At 49.1% G+C, this 19018-nt stretch overlaps 1 protein-coding gene across 1 annotated transcript in view; it reads left to right on the top strand.

Moving 5' to 3' along the window:
- Window positions 1-19018, top strand: part of RASGRF1 (Ras protein specific guanine nucleotide releasing factor 1) — a 63864-nt gene that overhangs the window by 32375 nt on the left and 12471 nt on the right. The window contains exons 6-19 of the mRNA XM_081169156.1: window positions 2103-2182; window positions 2451-2644; window positions 3791-3900; window positions 5213-5331; window positions 6386-6546; window positions 9137-9200; window positions 11303-11439; window positions 12628-12710; window positions 13748-13996; window positions 14440-14813; window positions 15085-15210; window positions 15601-15771; window positions 17228-17334; window positions 17722-17834. Of these exons, the coding sequence (XP_081025282.1) occupies window positions 2103-2182; window positions 2451-2644; window positions 3791-3900; window positions 5213-5331; window positions 6386-6546; window positions 9137-9200; window positions 11303-11439; window positions 12628-12710; window positions 13748-13996; window positions 14440-14813; window positions 15085-15210; window positions 15601-15771; window positions 17228-17334; window positions 17722-17834 (2088 nt within the window). The remainder of the gene's footprint in view (window positions 1-2102; window positions 2183-2450; window positions 2645-3790; window positions 3901-5212; window positions 5332-6385; window positions 6547-9136; window positions 9201-11302; window positions 11440-12627; window positions 12711-13747; window positions 13997-14439; window positions 14814-15084; window positions 15211-15600; window positions 15772-17227; window positions 17335-17721; window positions 17835-19018) is intronic.

Below are 19018 nucleotides of genomic sequence, written 5' to 3'. Positions count from 1 at the left end.
TGATTATTGGTGGGTGAGTGTGCTTTAAACATACAGTATACAGTGGTGCCTCACAAGACGAAATTAATTCGTTCCGCGAATTTTTTCGTCTAGCGAATTTTTCGTTTTGCGAAGCACGGTTTCCCATAGGAATGCACTGAAAATCAATTAATGCGTTCCTATGGTCAAAAAAGTCCAAACAAAGCCAAATTTGGTACAACAAGAGTTTATTAAGTGCTCTTTAAAGTCACACATACTGTAAAGAGCATTTCAAAATTCAAACCCAGAATTTTTTTAAAAAAAACAGCAGAGTGGCCCAATGGTCACAGAAAATCATAAAAATGCAGGGGGGGAAACCACAAGCTTCCAGATTCTTGCAAACCCCTCCCCAACTGTTCCCCCAGCCACCCAGCACACAGAAATTCAAATCCAGATTTTTTTAAAAAAAAACAGCAGAGTGGCCCAATGGTCACAGAAAACCATAAAAATGCAGAAAAAAAAACAAGCTTCCAGATTCTTGCAAACCCCTTCCCAACACCAAGTCCTTAAATTCCAAACACCCCAACCCAAAATCCAACCCCCCCAAAAAAAAAGTTTTAAAAGCTTAACTTACCAAATGGCTGCAAAAGAAGTTTTGGAAAAGCTTCAAAAATCACCAAAGTCTTTAAAAACCTCAAAAAAGGCAACTATGTACACTGCGTTCTATGAGTTGCTCCTCGAAGTCAAGTCGCAACTGTATTAACGGTGTTAAGAAAAAGGAAACAAACTTGCAAGACGTTTTCGTCTTGCGAAGCAAGCCCATAGGGAAATTCGTCTTGCGAAGCAGCTCAAAAACGGAAAACCCTTTCGTCTAGCGAGTTTTCCATCTTGCGAGGCATTCGTCTTGCGGGGCACCACTGTAGTTTGGATGCAGGCCGAGTATCTGTGAGCCACCTTCCTCACTGGATAAGTGCTTGAACATCTGCCATGGATGGCATCACCAGAAACACAACAGAGCAGTTTATTCTTGCCACCTTCCCACAAGGCAGGATAATTGCTTGGCTGGTATCGACACTTCCACATGTCCTGCAGAGCGACAGCAGTCTGCCCATCCTAGTCCCTCTGTGGCTGAAGAATCCCTTCCTCTCTCCCAGGAGTGCAGGGATCAATAGTGGGAATGAATGGACAGCAGAAGTGATGCTTCAGTTTGAAGGAAGAGGGCAACGCTTCACTCTGAGCTGCTGTTGAAATATTTTACTGGCTGCCAGATTCTTCTGCTGACAGTCAGGGGCTAGTGAGAACCAGTATCAGATGAAAGGCGTTATTGGTTATCTCTTCCCACCTGCCCCCCTTTTTTTGTATGAAGACACCTGTGCCCAGACAAAGCACATGGAAACATGTGCACAGGTGTTCTGAGCTGTGTGAAGCAAGACCAGGTGTTATATACTGAAGTTCTCACCCTGGGCCAGCAGGGGGATACTGTAGATAGTTCAGGTCCACATATGCAAATAAGGGATCGAAAGTAACGTTCAGTGATTGGATAGTTACATAAAGTTGTTACAGTTACGTTGTAGTGGAGCTCTATATAAGCAGGCTGGCTGAACCCTTCAGTTCACTTCTGTTCTGGCCTGTGAATGAACAAGAGCTGTTTGAAGAATCGCTGTGTCGTCTGATATGTTCACCCACAACTTAACACCAGGCTTGTCCAAATGGAAGGAGGCCAGCAGCACCCAGTTGAGCAGGTTTGCTGAAGAAGATACAAATCTATATTGCGACTACCATGTATATTTCTGGCCACCTCACCTCGAAAAGGATATTGTTGAGTTGGAAAAGGTTCAGAAAGGGGCAGCCTAACTGATCATGGGGGTTTCTATGAAGAAAGGTTGTGGCATTTGGAACTTTTTAGTTTAGAGAAAAGGGGAGTAAGAAGCAACATGATAGAAGTTTATAAAATTATGCCTGACGTGAAGAAAGTGGATAGAGATAGGTTTTCCTCCCTCTCTCATAACACTAGGAGTCCTGTGTTTGCAGAGAATAAAAGGTTCATTCTTAAGAACTGAGGACTCACTCCCCATACTTTTTGAACCCTGGGAGCTCCAGGAGGATGCCTAACACAATGGCTTTCATTTTCTTTTCTCTTTCAGTGAGACGATCATGTTTTTACACCAGATCTTTTACCAGGGCCTGAAAGCACGCATCTCCAGCTGGCCAACCTTGGTGCTGGGTGAGTGTCTCTCTTTGCTCTTCATTCTCTTCCTGGTTCAACAGGAGGACAAGTGTCAACCACAACAAAATGTTGCCGCGCAGAGTTGCTCCTTTTCTTCCACGACCTCTCCTCGGATGCTGCATTCCATGCCCTCACCCCCTGGTTTTCCATACCCCTACAACAACCAGCCAATATCCTGTGCCCACTAGGCTCCAGGGTGGAGTCAACAGGGGCTGGCTGCATCTCCTATCCCCGCCGCTTCTCACTGTCGCCTCTTTGCTCACAGCTGACCTCTTTGACATCCTGTTGCCGATGCTCAACATCTACCAGGAGTTTGTCCGGAACCACCAGTACAGCCTGCAGATCCTGGCTCACTGCAAGCAGAACAGGGATTTCGACAAGCTGCTGAAGCACTATGAGGCCAAGCCAGACTGCGAGGAGCGGACGCTGGAAACTTTCCTGACATACCCCATGTTCCAGGTGTGGGAGGAAGCAGCAGGTGTCTGTCACAAGGGGGTGCCCAAGACAGCCTCTCTCTCCTTGCCCAAGTGCAAGGAGAAATTCCAGTGTAGATCCCTGGTGCCAGGGATGCCAACTTAAATAAAATATTGGGGGGCCCAGGTAAGCCCCACTCGCATAATTAATCAAATATTTTATTGGGGGTGTGGATCTGAAGCAGTGGCGTGCAGTGAAATTTTTCATAGGGGAACAGTTAGGGCCAGAGGCGCTAGGTTGCGAAGAGGATGGGGGGGGGGTTAAAGTCATGCATGTGACATTGTGGCGTCCTGACGTCACGCACGTGAGCATCATGCCTGCCTCCCTAAATCGGTCAGAAGATTCCCAGCCTTTGCAAAGGAGGTGCCAGGGCTCTGAAAGTTTGCTGGAGCCCTCCTGCCTCCTTCCAAAAGCCGGATGGGCTTTGGGAAGATGGCAGGATGGATCTTAAACCCATCACAGCCTTCCACCTCCCTCCCTAAGCCAGGCAGAAGCTTCCTGGGCTTTGGGAAGGAGGCACCAGCGGAACATTTAGGGGACTAGTCACTAGCCTAGTCCCCTTAGTCCAATAACCGCACACCCCTCAGTCCCTAGGAGCTGACTCTTATGCCTGTTGCTGGGATGGAACAGAGCGGCAGGGCATCTTTTTAAAGCCTGGCTCTTTCTGAATCAGGTCTCTTAAGTACCCTATTAACATTTGAAGAGACTTTCAGGATATTTGTGACAGGCTGGTTTAGGGTAGATCAGGGCATTGCTCTTGGGGTGGCCATTTGGGATGGAGAGCCTCACTTTTTGAGCAATGGGGCCCAATACATTTTGCCCACCCCCAACACAAAAAAAGAGGTCTGAGTGAACTAGAGCCACCTTCCTTCACCTGGTGCTCTCCAGACATTTTGGACCAATGCCAATGCCATTTTGGACCTCCTGCCAGTGGCCATTCTGGGCTTCCCCCACTTATTCTCAACAGCCATGGGGATTCTAGGGCAGCTCCAAAAAAATGCATAAACCAAATAGCTTGGATCGAAGATGCCCAGAATTTCCTCCTGCTGCTTGCAGGTCTTACCTGTGGACTTTTCTGCATTGCACGGAATTGTTCTTCTACTCTCTCTCACCTGTCTCTTCTTCGCCCAGATCCCCAGGTACATCTTGACGCTGCACGAGCTCCTGGCTCACACGCCCCATGAGCATGTGGAGAGGAACAGCCTGGACTACGCCAAGTCCAAGTTGGAGGAGCTCTCCAGGTGGGGAGATTTGGCCGTTCAGGCTGTCGGGTGGAGGGTGTGGTGTGTTGAATTTCAGGCTCAAATTTTGCCATGAGGTTCTGGTTCTGGAAGGCGAGAATGTAGCCGGGTGCTACGTGACTGTATGTGCACCCCTGAATACTCGTCGCCATCCACGGAGAGAGCTCCCCACAGCACGCTTAGCTCAGCGCCTTAATGAATGCTGAACTTCTCACATTTTTGTATAATTATCACATTGGGGAAAATAAGCCTCCATCTGTACTCCAGCAGAGACACCATGTTCAGGATGTGTGAAGGGCAGGATGACAAGGCAGCATATGCTATTTTAGAAAATGCTGAGAAGGGAAAACACACATCCCCGAGGAGAAGTTTCAAGCTTGCTTGAGAAACTTCAAAGGCGTGTTGGTCTCGGAGAGACTCCCCGTCTTTGGTTAGACCTGGGACTCTTCCACTGGCCAAGGCTTGGCCACATGGGCCAGAGATGGACCAGCTGGTGGGAAAGGGGCTCTGTTGGGTCAGGCAGAGGAAGAGGAGGAATCATAGAACTGTAGAGCTGGAAGGGATCCAAAGGTCTAGTCCAGCCCAGTACAATGGGGGGGGGGAGAGGTGTGAGCATCCTGCCCTTTTCCCCCTCCAGCCCAAGTGATGGAGACCAGCTCTACCATTAGGCAGAGGGAGGTAGCTGTCTCAGGCAGCAGGTGCTAGGAATGTGGGGAATGGCTTAGAGGCCTTAGAATCATAGAACCAGAGAGTCATAGACTTGGAAGGGACCCAAAGATCCATCTAGTCTAACCACCTGCAATGCAGGAACCCTTGGTATCCCACATAGGCTGCCTGCCATCCTCTACTAAGCTGCCCTCAGGGGCACTGGAGGGTGCTGTCACCCATCTTGAAATAAGATTCAACTTATAGAATCCAGTCCAATGAACTTTTGTCCATGGAATGGGAGGGGGGCCATTTTGTCCTTCACCTCAGACAGATGAATGGCTGAAGAATGGTCCGGCGAGTGACCTCCCCTCTTCCCGAATGGCCTTTCTGTTCTCCTTGGGGTGGAGAGAAGGCACAGAGAACAGCCACCTCCCCTGAAAAACAGCTTTTCTGTCAACCCTTTGCCACAAATGGCTTAAACTGGTGGAATGCTTGCTACACTTGGAACTATGCTGAGTGGTAACTCTGTGCCAGGTGCTGTTCTCTCCCCCCCCCCCCGCCCCATCTATGGGTCCATTTTCTGGACTAGGGGTGGGGAAATAAAATCAGCTGCAGCCGTCCCAACGCAGTTGGCGTTTTGCTGACCTTTTCCCTCTTCCCATAGGATAATGCATGACGAAGTGAGCGAGACAGAAAACATTCGGAAGAACTTGGCAATCGAAAGGATGATAATCGAGGGGTGTGAAATCTTGCTGGACACCAGCCAGACATTTGTCAGACAAGGTAGCTTCCCTGCAGAAGAGAGACAGAGTGGCCTTTTTCCAGCCTCTCAGCACAGCACCATTTCCAGGCCATTGCTACCTCCAGTCACCCCTTTGGTCGGGGCAGACCATGATGGTGCCCTCCAGATGCCATTGAACTCCAACTCCCATCATTCCCCTGAGCACTGGCTGTGTTAGAAGTCATTTGTAGAGTTGGAAGGGACCCCAAGGGCCATGCAGCAATGCAGGAATCATAGCTAAATAATCCATGACAGGTGGCCACCCAAACCCTGCTGAAAAGCCTCCACTGAAGGAGAGTCCACCAACTTCTCATGTGGTCCATTCCATTGCGAAACAGCTCTTGCCATCAAAAAAGATATTTAATGATAGCTATCATACCACCTTTCAAGTCTCCTCTTCTCCAGGCTAAACATACCCAGCTCTCTCAACCATTCCTCATAAGGCTTGGTTTCCAGACCCTTGGTCATCATACTCACCCTCCTCTGCACACATTCCAGCTTGTCAATACAGTGGTACCTCGGTTTATGAACTTAATCCATTCCGGAAGTCCGTTCTTAAACCGAAACCGTTCTTAAACCAAGGCGCACTTTCCCTAATGAGGCCTCCCACTGCCGGTGCCCTTCCACCGTTTGGATTCCATTCTTCGACCAAGGTAAAGTTCTCAAACCGGGACACTATTTCTGGTTTTGTGGAGTTTGTAAACCAAATTGTTCTTAAACCTGGGTACCACCGTATCCTCCTTAAATTGTGATGCCCAGAATGGGACACAGGACTTCTGTGGATGCAGCCTAGAATTGCATTAGTTTTATTGGGGGGGGGGTGCTAATTAGGTGTTGTCTGGGACTGATGAGATTCCTACATTACCATAGGTTGGCTCCCCCTACTCTTGAGGATCCCTCCTCTTCCGTTAGAGAGTGAGAGGGGACGATCCAGTCTAGGGCCAAGCTAATGACTCTTGCCTGCTGCCCCAGCCTGTCTCCTGACTGTGGTGCCTGGGAAGGAAGAATGCCATGTGCCCAGCCCCTGTGACCTAGTGTTTCCCCCCCTTCTCCTAGGTTCCCTCATCCAAGTGCCAATGTCCGAGAAGGGGAAGATCACGCGGGGTCGCCTGGGCTCCCTTTCCCTGAGGAAGGAGGGTGAGAGGCAGTGCTTCCTCTTCTCCAAGCACTTGATCATTTGCACCAGAGGCTCAGGTGGGAAGCTGCACTTGACCAAGGTGAGTGGATGGGAGCAGGTGGCACCCAGCCTTGCAGCGGAGGGCAGTGGGTTCCCTCTGCCCTTGGAAGCCCTCTAAGAAGTTGCTGCAGGAGAGGCACTGTGAGCAACATCGTGGGAGGGGTGTCTCTAGGACCAAGGTGAAACTGTCAGGCTCCCTTGTTATTTTTGCTATTGAGTGCTGGGTGTTGTTTGCGTAATCTTGTTCTATTTATAGTATCGCCATGTTGCTTTTTATATGTTATTATATTTGCCATTGTGTTGTTTTGCTCTGTTATTATGACATATTTTTTTTGCACTGTTTACTTTTGAAATGCCTTTCTGTTTTCCTTGTCATAAGTCCCATCGAGCATGATTTTTGTGTTTGTGGAATAACAGCATACAAATAAAATGAGTGGCTGGCAGGTGCGAAAGGGATCCATTTCCCACTCTTTGAAGAAGCTCCAGTCGGCTGTCACTCCCCTGAAAACTCCTCTTGCAGGCCATGCATGTCCCGCGAAAGAGACTTCCACAATTCTTTCAGAACATCTCCAGCCATAGCTTTTTTACACTGTTGGTTTCTACCTTGTGAAGGAAAGCTGAGTGTGGAGTTCCTTGGCTCTGTGGACCCAGGAATGGGGCCTGAGCTGGACTGTGACACCCTTTCAATCACCTTAGTGAATGAACAGTGCACACATACATTTGAATCCCATTATTTTCCCCAAAGGATCCTGGGAAGTGTAGTTTACCCATTGCAGACTGACAGTTCCCAGGACCTTGAACAAAGTACAGTTCCCAGGATCCGGGGGGGGGGGGATAATGGGCTTTAACTGTATAGTGTTGGCATAGCCCCAGTCAGAAACCGCATATCAACCCCCACCCCCACCCCAGTACAGCTTTAGAAACATTCAGTGGGTGGAGTAATGGAAACCCAAATCCATACATGGGGCATAAGAGACATTTCTGGTCCAGAGTGGAGAGCTGTGCCTAAGAAAAACTTGCAATAAACCAGGCAAGGACTCTGCAAACTGGAAAGGGTGAAATCTGGCTTGGCCAAGACACCTACTAAAGACCTTGTGCAAATTGTTCATGTCCCTTGCAGGTGAAATCAAAGGGTAGGTGCTGCCATACTAAAAGAGGTATAAGGGAGTCATTGGAGCACCCCACAATAGCCTAACCTTGGCTCCCATAGGTTCAGGTCAGGGGTCACAAGCAAGAGACTTCAGCCAGGAAATAGAAGCAAAACTGCGCCCAGTAGGCCTGATCTTTATTGTTGCAACAAGACTTCAAACTACCACACAGAAGAAGCAGAGAGAAGCCCCAAACAATGGTTACATCAGTACTTTAAAGTTTCCCAAAGTTTCCCATAATACATTTCCAGAAGCATCGTCAAGACATCTGTAATGGTTCTAGGGGTTGCTCGTGCGTAAGCCAGTGCAAACACCTGGCTGGGTTGCCTGAGTGAACCTTTTCTGTCCAGACAGCCACTCACCCATGGCTGTCTCAATCGCTGGCAGAATCCGTCAGTGGGCGTTTCTTAAACTTCTTCCAGCAAAGAAGCTCTTTGACGCCTAGTCTCCTCCTACTCTCTCTGCGCAAAAGCCTTCTGCGCAAGGAGGGCGTAGGCAGCGGAGGACCCCTACTCTCCCCGCTGGTCCCCGGCAAGGAGTCATGGGACCGCCTCACCGCTTCCCCCATCTACCCCCCTTCTCCACTGGTGCTACGCTGATTCTCTTCCCCAGAAGATGGGCTGCCTCTCCCAATCCCGGGACGCTCTCTGGAATCCCTCTGGATTTTGCTCTCTCCCTCCGGCACTGATGGCAGTTCCCTTACAACATCATAGATATGTCACAGAGATCCAGGCATGCCCCTGTCACTCAAATATAATCTTTCACATGTACTCCATCGCAGTACAAAGGAAAGCATTTACAGTTCTCTGGTCCCCGAGTCAAGTCAAATACACCTCTTTGTCTTGTCCTGGCTTCAGCCCTGACTATCACTATTGTGATTGAGATGCTTATCTGTTTGACACTTTGGGGGCAGGATATCACAGGTTATGAAGATGCCTTGGAAAGGCCCTGCAGATGTGACTGTACAGCTCAGAGATTATGGTGGGCTAACTCACCCCTCCCCTTATACCTCACTTCCCTGGGTCCTAAATGCCATTGGAACTGAGAATATTGATACGATGTGGTTTCTTAGGAATTTCTAAAGTTTTCCCATTGAGCCAGTACATAGATACATTTATCAGTGATTTGCTAATGTGCAGCGGAGGCTCTTTGTCATTGCCTTGTACTGTAGTGCCAATTCTGCCAACTGGAGGGTGTCTATGGGGCAAGACTACCTTGTAGGTAAACTGGTCCCAAGTTGCTAAGGGCTTTATATACTAATAGTAACACCTTGAACTTGGTCTGGCATTTGACTTGACATCCTGACTGATGTAGCCAGAAAGTTATAACATCCAAACCTAGAGAGGCAGGTCTCACTAGGCACCACCACCTCCTGCCCCTCCCCTGCCTCCCCAGGTGGGAGGAAAGACCTGGAAGAGAAACAGGGTGGTAAGAACTTTCCTCTCGAGTGGCCTCCTCCTCATGTTTCTTTCTTTATTCCAGAATGGCGTGATCTCCCTCATTGACTGCACCCTGGTGGAAGACACAGAGAGCACCGATGAGGACAGTAAGTACTACTCAGACCTTAGGCAAAGTCTACAAACCAGAGTGAGCCTCCTTCCTTGCCCCCTGCAAACTTTGGCCCCATCCACACAACACATTTAAAGCAGTACCGCACCACTTTAGTCAGTCATGGCTTCCCCTAAAGAATCCCGGGAACTGTAATTTGGTAAGGGTGCTGAAAGTTGTTGTAGTTTAGTTGTTCAGTCGTGTCCGACTCTTCGTGACCCCATGGACCAGAGCACGCCAGGCACTCCTGTCTTCCACTGCCTCTCGCAGTTTGGTCAAACTCATGTTAGTAGCTTTGACAACACTGTCCAACCATCTCGTCCCCTTCTCCTTGTGCCCTCAATCTTTCCCAACATTGGGGTCTTTTCCAGGGAGTCTTCTCTTCTCCAGAGAGTCTTCTCTTCAGTTATTAGGTAAAGGTAAAGGGACCCCTGACCATTAGGTCCAGTCGTGGCCGACTCTGGGGTTGCGGCGCTCATCTCGCTTTATTGGCTGAGGGAGTCGGCTTACAGCTTCCAGGTCATGTGGCCAGCATGACTAAGCTGCTTGTGGCGAACCAGAGCAGTGCACGGAAACGCCGTTTACCTTCCTGCCAGAGCGGTACCTATTTATCTACTTGCACTATTTGACATGCTTTTGAACTGCTAGGTTGGCAGGAGCAGGGACCGAGCAACGGGAGCTCACCCCGTTGCGGGGATTCGAACCACCAACCTTCTGATCGGCAAGTCCTAAGCTCTGTGGTTTAACCCACAGCGCCACCCACATCCCTTATTAGGAGTTATTAGAAGACCCCTATTTCCTGCATAGAGCTATGGTTCCAAGACTTCACCGGGGGGGGGGGGGATATTGGTTGTTAAATGACTCTGGGAATTGTAGTTCTGTGAGGGGAATGGGGTGGGTGTGTCTCATCTCTTAGTACCTTTATCCAACTATGGTGCAGATGTGGTCTGAAAATCTTGAATTTTCTATGTGCAATTATGTGCACTGCTGTTCCCATCTGCTCCATCTGCACTATACATTCGAAACTGTATTGTACCAATTTAAACAGCCTCTGCTTCCCCCAAAGAATCCCACAAAGGGTTGTTTGTTAAGATGCCAGGAGTTGTTAGGAGACCCCTATAAACCTCCCAGAGCTGCAATTCCCAGAGTTCGCTGGTTGGAAGAAGGATGGTTGTCAAATGACTCCTGGTTATCTAGCAGCTCAATATTGCTGACACAGACTGGCAGTGGCTCTCCAGGTTTTCAGACAGAGGATATTTCCCAGCTGTTGCACCTGGAAATATCACCAAGGAATGAACCCAGGAATTTACACACACACACACACACACACACACACACACACACACGTATAACAAACAAGACTAATAAAGTATTCCATCATTTCAAGGGGGAGAGGGAGAAGTAAAGAAATGAAAGATAGGAAAAATAATACCTATATGAGGGCTAGGCATGCTGTGTGTCTGAGCTTTGTCTAAATGTTATGCAGAAGTCTTTAGAGTTAAAAGGTACTGTATGTAGGTTTAATTCATGCAAGGTGAACAATAAGTGCTCTCTTTTATACAATATGCATTGCATCTGGACCCTAAGCATATAAATTGGTCAGTGAAACTTCTGTGAACGTGAAGAAAAATTATTAAAAGGCATTTAAATGAAATAAAAGAATTTTCAAAAAGAAGAACCTGGGGCTTTTTGCATGCAAAGTAGATGCTCTGCTTTCCCCACCCCACAGTTTAATTGAAGCTGGCCTATGAAGTGGTTAAAAATTGTATCTGTGAAGTTATATTTTGAAGAATGACTAAATTCCAGTGTGGGGGGAATCACAGATGGTCCCTGAGCAAAGACTGAGCCTGGAGTTGCCAGAGAAGACTGAGCTATGCAAATGCGGCAGAGATGGCGGCTCCTCTCCCACAAACAGCTGAGGAGGGTTTGATCCTGATGCTGCTCACAAATGCAGCAGTCACTGTGCCACCCTCTTGGCGTTGCACCAAGGCGGGGCCCAGTGCAGTTATGGTTTGCACCCCCAAAGTTACGCTCACCCACCGTCAATCTGTAATTCACCCTCACAAATTGTCTCGCTGTTCTGTTCTCTCGATTCCAAAGCAAAAGGATCCGGGCAAGATATAGACCATCTTGACTTCAAGATTGTGGTGGAGCCAAAAGACAGCCCATCCTACACAGTTATCCTTGTGGCCTCATCCAGGCAGGAAAAGGCAGCCTGGACCAGTGACATCAGCCAGGTAAGGCGGAGTCAAGCCCAGGGGAGGAGGAGCTACCCAAATCAAGGTGCCGGAGGATTGGGGGGTGAGGCACACCCCCACCCCACAGGCCACTCTATAAAGAAAGGAAAATATCCAAAAGAAGTTGTGGGGTGTAGCCCAGGAGAGGGCTTTCTCTGAGGCCGACCCTAAGCAACGGAATCCCTTCCACAGCTGCATCTGTCATCTTTATTCTTATTTATTTACTGCATTTATGTCCCACCTTTCACCTCAAGGTGTGGGGCACATGGTTCTCCTCCTTATTTAACCCCCACAACAACTTTGTGATTTGAACTTGGGTCTCCCAAGTCCTGGCCCAACATCCTAACCACTAAACCACACTGGCTTCTGTTATACGGATTTCTTTAGGGATTCGCCTCTTTGCCCTGGCCTTTTGACACCTGACCTGAGATATGTGTTTTGGGGACCCAAATTCCTGTGGCTGTGATTTTTTAAAACTCTTTTAATGTTGAATTTTAGATGTTGTAATCCACCCTAGGACCTGCTAGTGAAAGGCTGTTAATAAATTTAGTAATACTATCATCATCATCAAATGAATCATTCAGTGTGACTATAATCTTCAGGCCATCTGTAATATAGGTTATTCTAAGAATATTTTGGGATTGGGGGAGGAGTTTTGAATTGAGCCAGCATGGTGTGCTGCTTAGAGCAGGGTTCCTCAACCTTGGCCCTCCAGATGTTTTGAGACTACAATTTCCATCATCCTTGACCACTGGTCCTGCTAGCTAGGGATGATGGGAGTTGTAGGCCAAAAACATCTGGAGGGCTGAGGCTGAGGAAGCCTGGGCTAGAGTGTCAGACTAGGACCTGGGAGACCAGGGTTCAAATCCCCAGGCGGCCATGAAAATCACTGTCAGTCAGTCACTGCCTCTCAGCCTAACCTACTTCACAGGGCTGTTGTGGGGATTAAATGAGGAGGAAGAGAACCATGTGTACCACCTTGAGTTTCTCAGAGAAAAATGCAAGAAATAAACTAATAATATTTTTTTTAAGGTGTGAGAATGGGTGGGCTTTCCAGACATCCAGACACCTCAGAAAAATTCACCAATGCAGAACTCTGTTGCAGAATTGCAGTCCCTTTGCTGTTTTCCACAGTTTTGAATGCAGCGTTCATTCTCCATCCACCTCACTCTTGTGTGTGTGTTTCAGTGCGTGGATAACATCCGCTGCAATGGCCTCATGATGAATGCCTTTGAGGAGAACTCAAAAGTCACCGTCCCCCAGATGATCAAGTAAGTGCCTGAGACGAACGGAGGCACAGGAAGGTAGTTTTCATGGAGTGCTTTTGACGTTGTTGGCTTGCAGTTCTGTTCTCCACCCTATTAGGAGCTGGGGTCCCAGCGATGCAGTCCTGGAAGACTTGCCTCTGTTGTGAGAGGGATGTGTGAGCATCCCAGGGCCCTTGCACAACCTTCCCTGACCCCAGTAAGCAAGGCAGAAAGCCTAAAAAGCTCTTTCTGAAGCTGGTTTACCCTGCTCTCCATAAATTTATTTATTTTTCAGCTGTGTACCCAAGGTTTCGATCACATAAGTACAGACATCCCCAAACTCGGCTCTCCAGATGTTTTGAGACTACAATCCCCATCATCCCTGACCACTGGTCCTGTTAGCTAGGGATGATGTAGTCCCAAAACATTTGGAGGACCAAGTTTGGGGATGCCTGCATAAGTAAATTAGGCGTAAGTGGCTGGTCAACTTTATTTTTTAAAAAAATTTGTTCAGACTTTTCCCTTTAGATACACAATATGTTTTCAAGAAAAGCAATCTGCCAAACCCTAGGATTCCAGCAATCCAAATTATTAAGATTAAAGGTCTTCTAGAATTTGGCAACACAACCCTGGGCTGCTGTTAAGAGATGAGAAATAAGTTATTTCAAACCCCGTACCATTTCCATAGACAAGTTCAAAAGCACCAGGTGGAAAGATGGAGTAACAGTTTATTTAGTTATCGAAGAGATCTCAGCAAACACCTTATTCCAAAATTCAGCCACCTTTGAGCAGTCCCACCACATCTGTTCATAGGTACTAACTATGGGGCGGGTTGAGGTGTATTCTTGCTTCCTTCGTTTAAAGCGGCTGTGAGCAAGATCCTTGTTATGGAACAGCGGCAAACAAATAAAATGATCAATGGACAACTGAACCAGCTTACCCAGTTTGTCAGAGAATGCTTGCATGGTCCCCATGAATATTCTGGTTCCCCTATGTTCTGTGGCCAGAAGGAAATGATGGTTTGCCATGCTGCCGTTTATCTGCATCTTTTCACTTTCCAGGTCTGACACCAGCTTGTACTGTGACGATGTTGACATCCGATTCAGCAAAACAATGAACTCCTGCAAAGTCCTCCAGATCCGCTATGCCAGTGTGGAGCGGCTCCTGGAGAGGCTGACAGACTTGAGGTTCCTCAGCATCGACTTCCTCAACACCTTCCTGCACTCTTACCGGGTCTTCACCACGGCTATGATTGTCTTGGACAAGCTGATCACTATCTACAAGAAGCCCATCAGTGCAATTCCTGCAAGGTGAGTCTTGCAGGGGTGTCATCTCCTCTTCTCCCCTGTTGGAGGAGGATACTTTCTCCTGAGAAATGCAATATGGGCTTGAGGAGGTGAGGTGAAAACGCCATGCATGGAGGAGAAGGCTATTGATGACTATTAGCCAGGATGGGTATGCTCTGCCTCCACAGTAGGAGGCAGCAACACTTCTGAAGACCAGTTGCTGGAAACCACTGGAGAGGAGAAGGCTCTTGTGCTCAAATCCTGCTTGCGGGTTTCCCACGGACATCTGTTGTTCCACTGTGAGAACAGGATGCTAGGCTAGATGGGCAACTAGGTAGATTTCCCAGCAATTAGAAGTTCCAGCCTCTATACTGCTTGGGGATGGGACAGACAAAAGAAAGGGAAAGGGAAAGTGATATCAGGTGCAGAGAGTCAATGAGGTCTGTTCTGGTTTTGTTGCCCACCAGGTCTCTGGAGCTCCTATTCGCCAGCAGCCAGAACACCAAGCTCCTTTATGGGGAGCCTCCCAAGTCTCCACGAGCCAACCGGAAGTTCTCCTCCCCACCACCCCTCTCCATCACCAAGTCCTCTTCCCCAAGCCGGAGGAGGAAGCTGTCCTTGAACATCCCCATCATCACAGGTGGGAAGGCCCTGGACCTGGCTGCCTTGAGCTGCTCCTCCAATGGCTACGCCAGCATGTACTCCTCCATGTCGCCCTTCAGCAAGACCACTCTGGACATCAACAAGCTCTACGTCTCTGCCAGCAACTACTCCAACAAGATCTCCGATGAGGGGGAGGCGGGCACAGAGAAGCCGGAGGAGACCCTTCTGAACAAGCAAAGTAAGTTATTTCTGGAGGAAGGGGATGTTCCTGTGTAGATCAGGGTCAGGAAGGGGGTAATAAAATTGTAGAACTGTAGGATCATCTAGTCCAACCCCCTGCAATGCAGGTATCACAGCTAAAGAATCCCTGGCAGGTGGCCATCCAACCTTCCAGTCTTAGAGAGTCCACCACCTTCCAATGCAATTCGTTCCGCTGTTGAACAGCTCTTGCCATCAGAAAGTTCTTTTGTGTGAAATCCTTAAGTGATGCCTCCGCTTGCTCCAACCAGGCCCAGAGACGTCTGTCCGAGAAGAGTCTGACATGGATCCCAACCAGAGTGATGAGGCAGAAACGGAGACCTCGCCAACCAAATCGCCCACGACCCCAAAACTGGTCAAAGGCAAAAACTCCTCAGGTAATGCTAGCAGCCAACGAGAGCCCTCTGTTCCATGAATTTGTCCAGTCTTCATCCAAAGCCATCCAAGTGGGTGGCCTTCACTGTCTCCTGTGGAAGTGAGTTCCACAGTTTACCTATGTGCTGTATGAAGAAGGACTTCCTGTTGTATGATGAACATCATCATGAACATCAGCTCTCAGCCATGCCTTTCTGAACACCATTGCACAGACCACTTGAGAGAGGCTGTTGACTCTTGTCAATGGGTGTTTGCCAGTGCAGTTCCTGGGGAAGGATCTGGCCCTCTCTGAGTCTCCTTTAACAGCCAGCAAGTGGGGAAGGAGTCCTTGGGGAGTGTTTCATGCCAGAGGAAAGCTCACTGCGAATTTTCTCTCCCTCTTCCTGATGCAGAATTCCCTTTGTTCTCCTATAACAATGGGGTCGTGATGACATCCTGCCGGGAGCTAGACAACACTCGCAGTGCCCTCTCGGCTGCTTCAGCCTTTGCCATCGCAACCGCAGGTGCCAATGAGGGCACGCCAACCAAAGAGAAGTACAGGAGGATGTCCCTTGCCAGTGCAGGTGAGAGAATGGGAATTCCTCCCCTTCTTGGGGGCCCCACCCCACTTTCTCTGCAGAGAGAAGAGGCCATGGGGACCCTGCAAAAGCCTCATTGATTTGCATGCTCCCTTTGCAGGGTTTGTATCCTGAAATGTAGGGCATTAACACTTGCAATGTGCTGCTGAGGGATTTATTTATTTAATATTTGTATATCACTATTATCATGCTTGTGTGTGTGCTTCACAACACCCCACTCTCCAAGCAGAGTGAGGTTCTAGGAGCTTACCCAGAATTTGTGTTTGCTTTGGAATGAAGTATAGCGGAAATTGTGGTGTCTTTATGATATATGGTTTATTTACACATATATACAACCTGAGCCTGCGATGGATGGGTTCACAACATTAACACCCCAAGACGGCCTTGCTTTTCCTATAGCTACAGCCATGGATTCCCACAGAAATCAGGCATGGCTCTTTCTCTCTGCCTTTTCAACCTGCCTTTAGCTTTTAGCTCACAAAGCTCAGCTCTCAATTCTGGCCTTTTGCCTTTCTAACTGGCAGCCAGTTGAGGGAGTAGAGTCCACCCTTTTGCTATCTAGCACAGAACTATTCCCTTTGTTTCCTTAATGGCTCATTTCCTCACCAGGAAGCTGGACTGGCTATTCCAGGACTTAGACAGGTCTTGACATACAGCCTATTCCCCACCCCGTGCCCCCAAGCTATACATATACCGTATTTTCCCATGTATTGGACGAGGTTTTTTGGCTCAGAAATCACGTCAAAAACTGGGGTCACCCAATACATGGACAGTGGCATGGGGGGGGGGCGTGGAGAAGCTGCGCGCCACCAGCCAGCTTGTTGGTGGGAGTGCAACTTCCCCCAATGCCCCTGTGTGTGGCGGGTGCTCCCTGGATCATTTCCTGTGTGGCAGCATCAGACGAGGTTGTGCTCCCAGGAGCGCAACTTCCCCTGTTGCTGCTGCATGTTGGAAACGATCTAGGGAGTGTTTCCTGCCCACAGCTGCTTGGGGGGAGAGGCTCAACAACTTTGGGCCATCTCCCCTTGTTTTCCTAAAATTGAGTCCCCCAAAATAGGGGGGGTCTTATACAAGGGGGCGTCCTATAGACAGAAAAATACGATATATGCAGTTTCAGCAATAAAAACATAAAACCACACAATAAAAACCATATATAAAAAAGTAAAAACAGACATCAATTAACCATTGTGGGAGGATGTAGTCTTAAACTGGGTGGAACAGAAAAGTTTTCAGCTGGCATTTAAAAGTTGGCACAGAAGGTGCCTGCTAAATCTCACCATCTAGGAGAACTTGGCGGGTCTTAGAAGGCAGGGTCTGGGCAACCCTCCTGACCTCCCAGCTAGGTTGGAGCTTATCCTCCCAGGCATCCCTGCACGGCCTCTTCCCGTCCCCTGCTCTGACACTGACTCAGCCTCCTCTGTGCTCCTTGCTCTCCTTCCAGGCTTCCCCCCTGACCAAAGGAATGGCGACAAGGAATTTGTGATCAGGAGGGCAGCGACCAACCGGGTCCTCAATGTCCTGAGACACTGGGTCTCCAAGCACTCCCAGGTATGCTGCTCCCAGAACAAGTGGAGGCAGGAAGCTGCACCGGTAACAGTTTAATTAATTCAACGAGATGGATGAACTTGGTCCAGTGATTCCAGCTTCTCGAAGTCTGATAATCATTCTCACCTCCTGCTACCCCCTTGCCTATTAGTGTTCCCCCTAGATAACCCCACCGTCCTCCAGGGGGCAATGCCACCCACTTTGGGAGCCACTGCTCTGACTTATGAAAATGCAGAATTGATATAGAGGCTGTTTTTTTTAAACTAAGTCTTAGGTAGATTCATTGAAATGAGTGAACAGGACTAAGTTAAGCCCATTAATTTCAATAGGTGTACTTTGAATGTAGCTTAGTGGAATAACACCCAAACATTTCTATTTTTCTTTTTGCAGGATTTTGAAACAAACGATGAACTGAAGTGCAAAGTGATCAGCTTTCTGGAGGAAGTCATCCATGACCCAGAACTGCTGACACAAGAGAGGAAGGCAGCAGCCAATATCATCAGGCAAGTTACCCTCCTGCAGATCTGTGGTCGGCTGGCAAGTGAGCTGGCCAAGGGCAGGGCTGAATCCCTGGCCACCCAGCTCTTCTCCACTGCCACACTCAGTGTGGTGTGGGTGAGGCTGAGGGTGCTCATAGACCAGGGTACAGTTAAGCGTTGAGACACTGGGCTGGGCTGGGCCTGTGAGCTGCTAGTTGCCACCACTTAAACTAAAGCAGCTAGCAGTGAGAAGGCGCAGAGGGTTCTTCATGGTAGTTCCTCAAAAGTTGGTGGAGGAACTACCAAGAGGGCCCTCTCCTTTCTTTTCACTGGTAGCTGCTTAGGTAGGTCTAGGTGGTGGCAACTGGTGGCCCATAGGAAGTGGCCCAGGGGAGGGCCTTCTCTGTGGCAGCCCCTCAGTTGCGCAATTCCCTTCCCACAGAGGTGCATCTGATACCTTCATTATACAGCTTCCAGGGAATGCTGAAGATGCACCTCTTGATGCTGGCCTTTGCCATTTGAGATGTGTATTTCCAGGACCCACCTTATCCCTGTGACTACAATTTGTTTTAGTTTCTGGATCTTAAATTGCCGTAATCCGCCTGGGGCCTGCTGCTGAAGGGTTGGCAGTACATTATTACCGTATTTTTCGCCCTATAAGACACACTTTTCCCCCTCCAAAAATGAAGGGGAAATCTGGGTGCGTCCTATGGGGCGAATGCAGGCTTTCGGTGAAGCCTGGAGAGCGAGAGGGGTCCGTGCGCACCGACCCCTCTCGCTCTCCAGGCTTCAGGAAGCTATCCCAAGTCTTGCAAGCCCGGCGGGATGTCCCGCGGGCTCGCAAGGCTTGCGGGCAGCAGCCTGCACCCAAAAGCTGGGGACAGCGGGGAGGCGCAGAGCCGCCACCCCGCTATTCCCCGACCTGATCTGGAGGCTGGGGGTGGGAGAAGCAAGCCTGCTTCTCCCCCCCCCCCGCCAGCCCCACAAGTTCGGGGGATAGGGGGATGGCGAAGCGCCGCCACCCCGCTATTCCCCAACCTGATCTGGAGGCTGGGGGTGGGAGAAGCAAGCCTGCTTCTCCCCCCCGCCAGCCCCACAACCTCCAGATCAGGTCGGGGAATAGCGGGATGGCGAAGCGCCGCCATCCCACTATTCCCCGACCTGATCTGGAGGCTGGGGGTGGGAGAAGCAAGCCTGCTTCTCCCCCC

The sequence above is a fragment of the Podarcis bocagei genome (genome assembly GCF_964188305.1).
Source record: "Podarcis bocagei genome assembly, chromosome: 14".
NCBI lineage: Eukaryota > Metazoa > Chordata > Lepidosauria > Squamata > Lacertidae > Podarcis > Podarcis bocagei.
The sequence above is the reverse complement of the archived record's forward strand: the minus strand, read 5'-3'. Positions and strand labels throughout refer to the sequence as shown.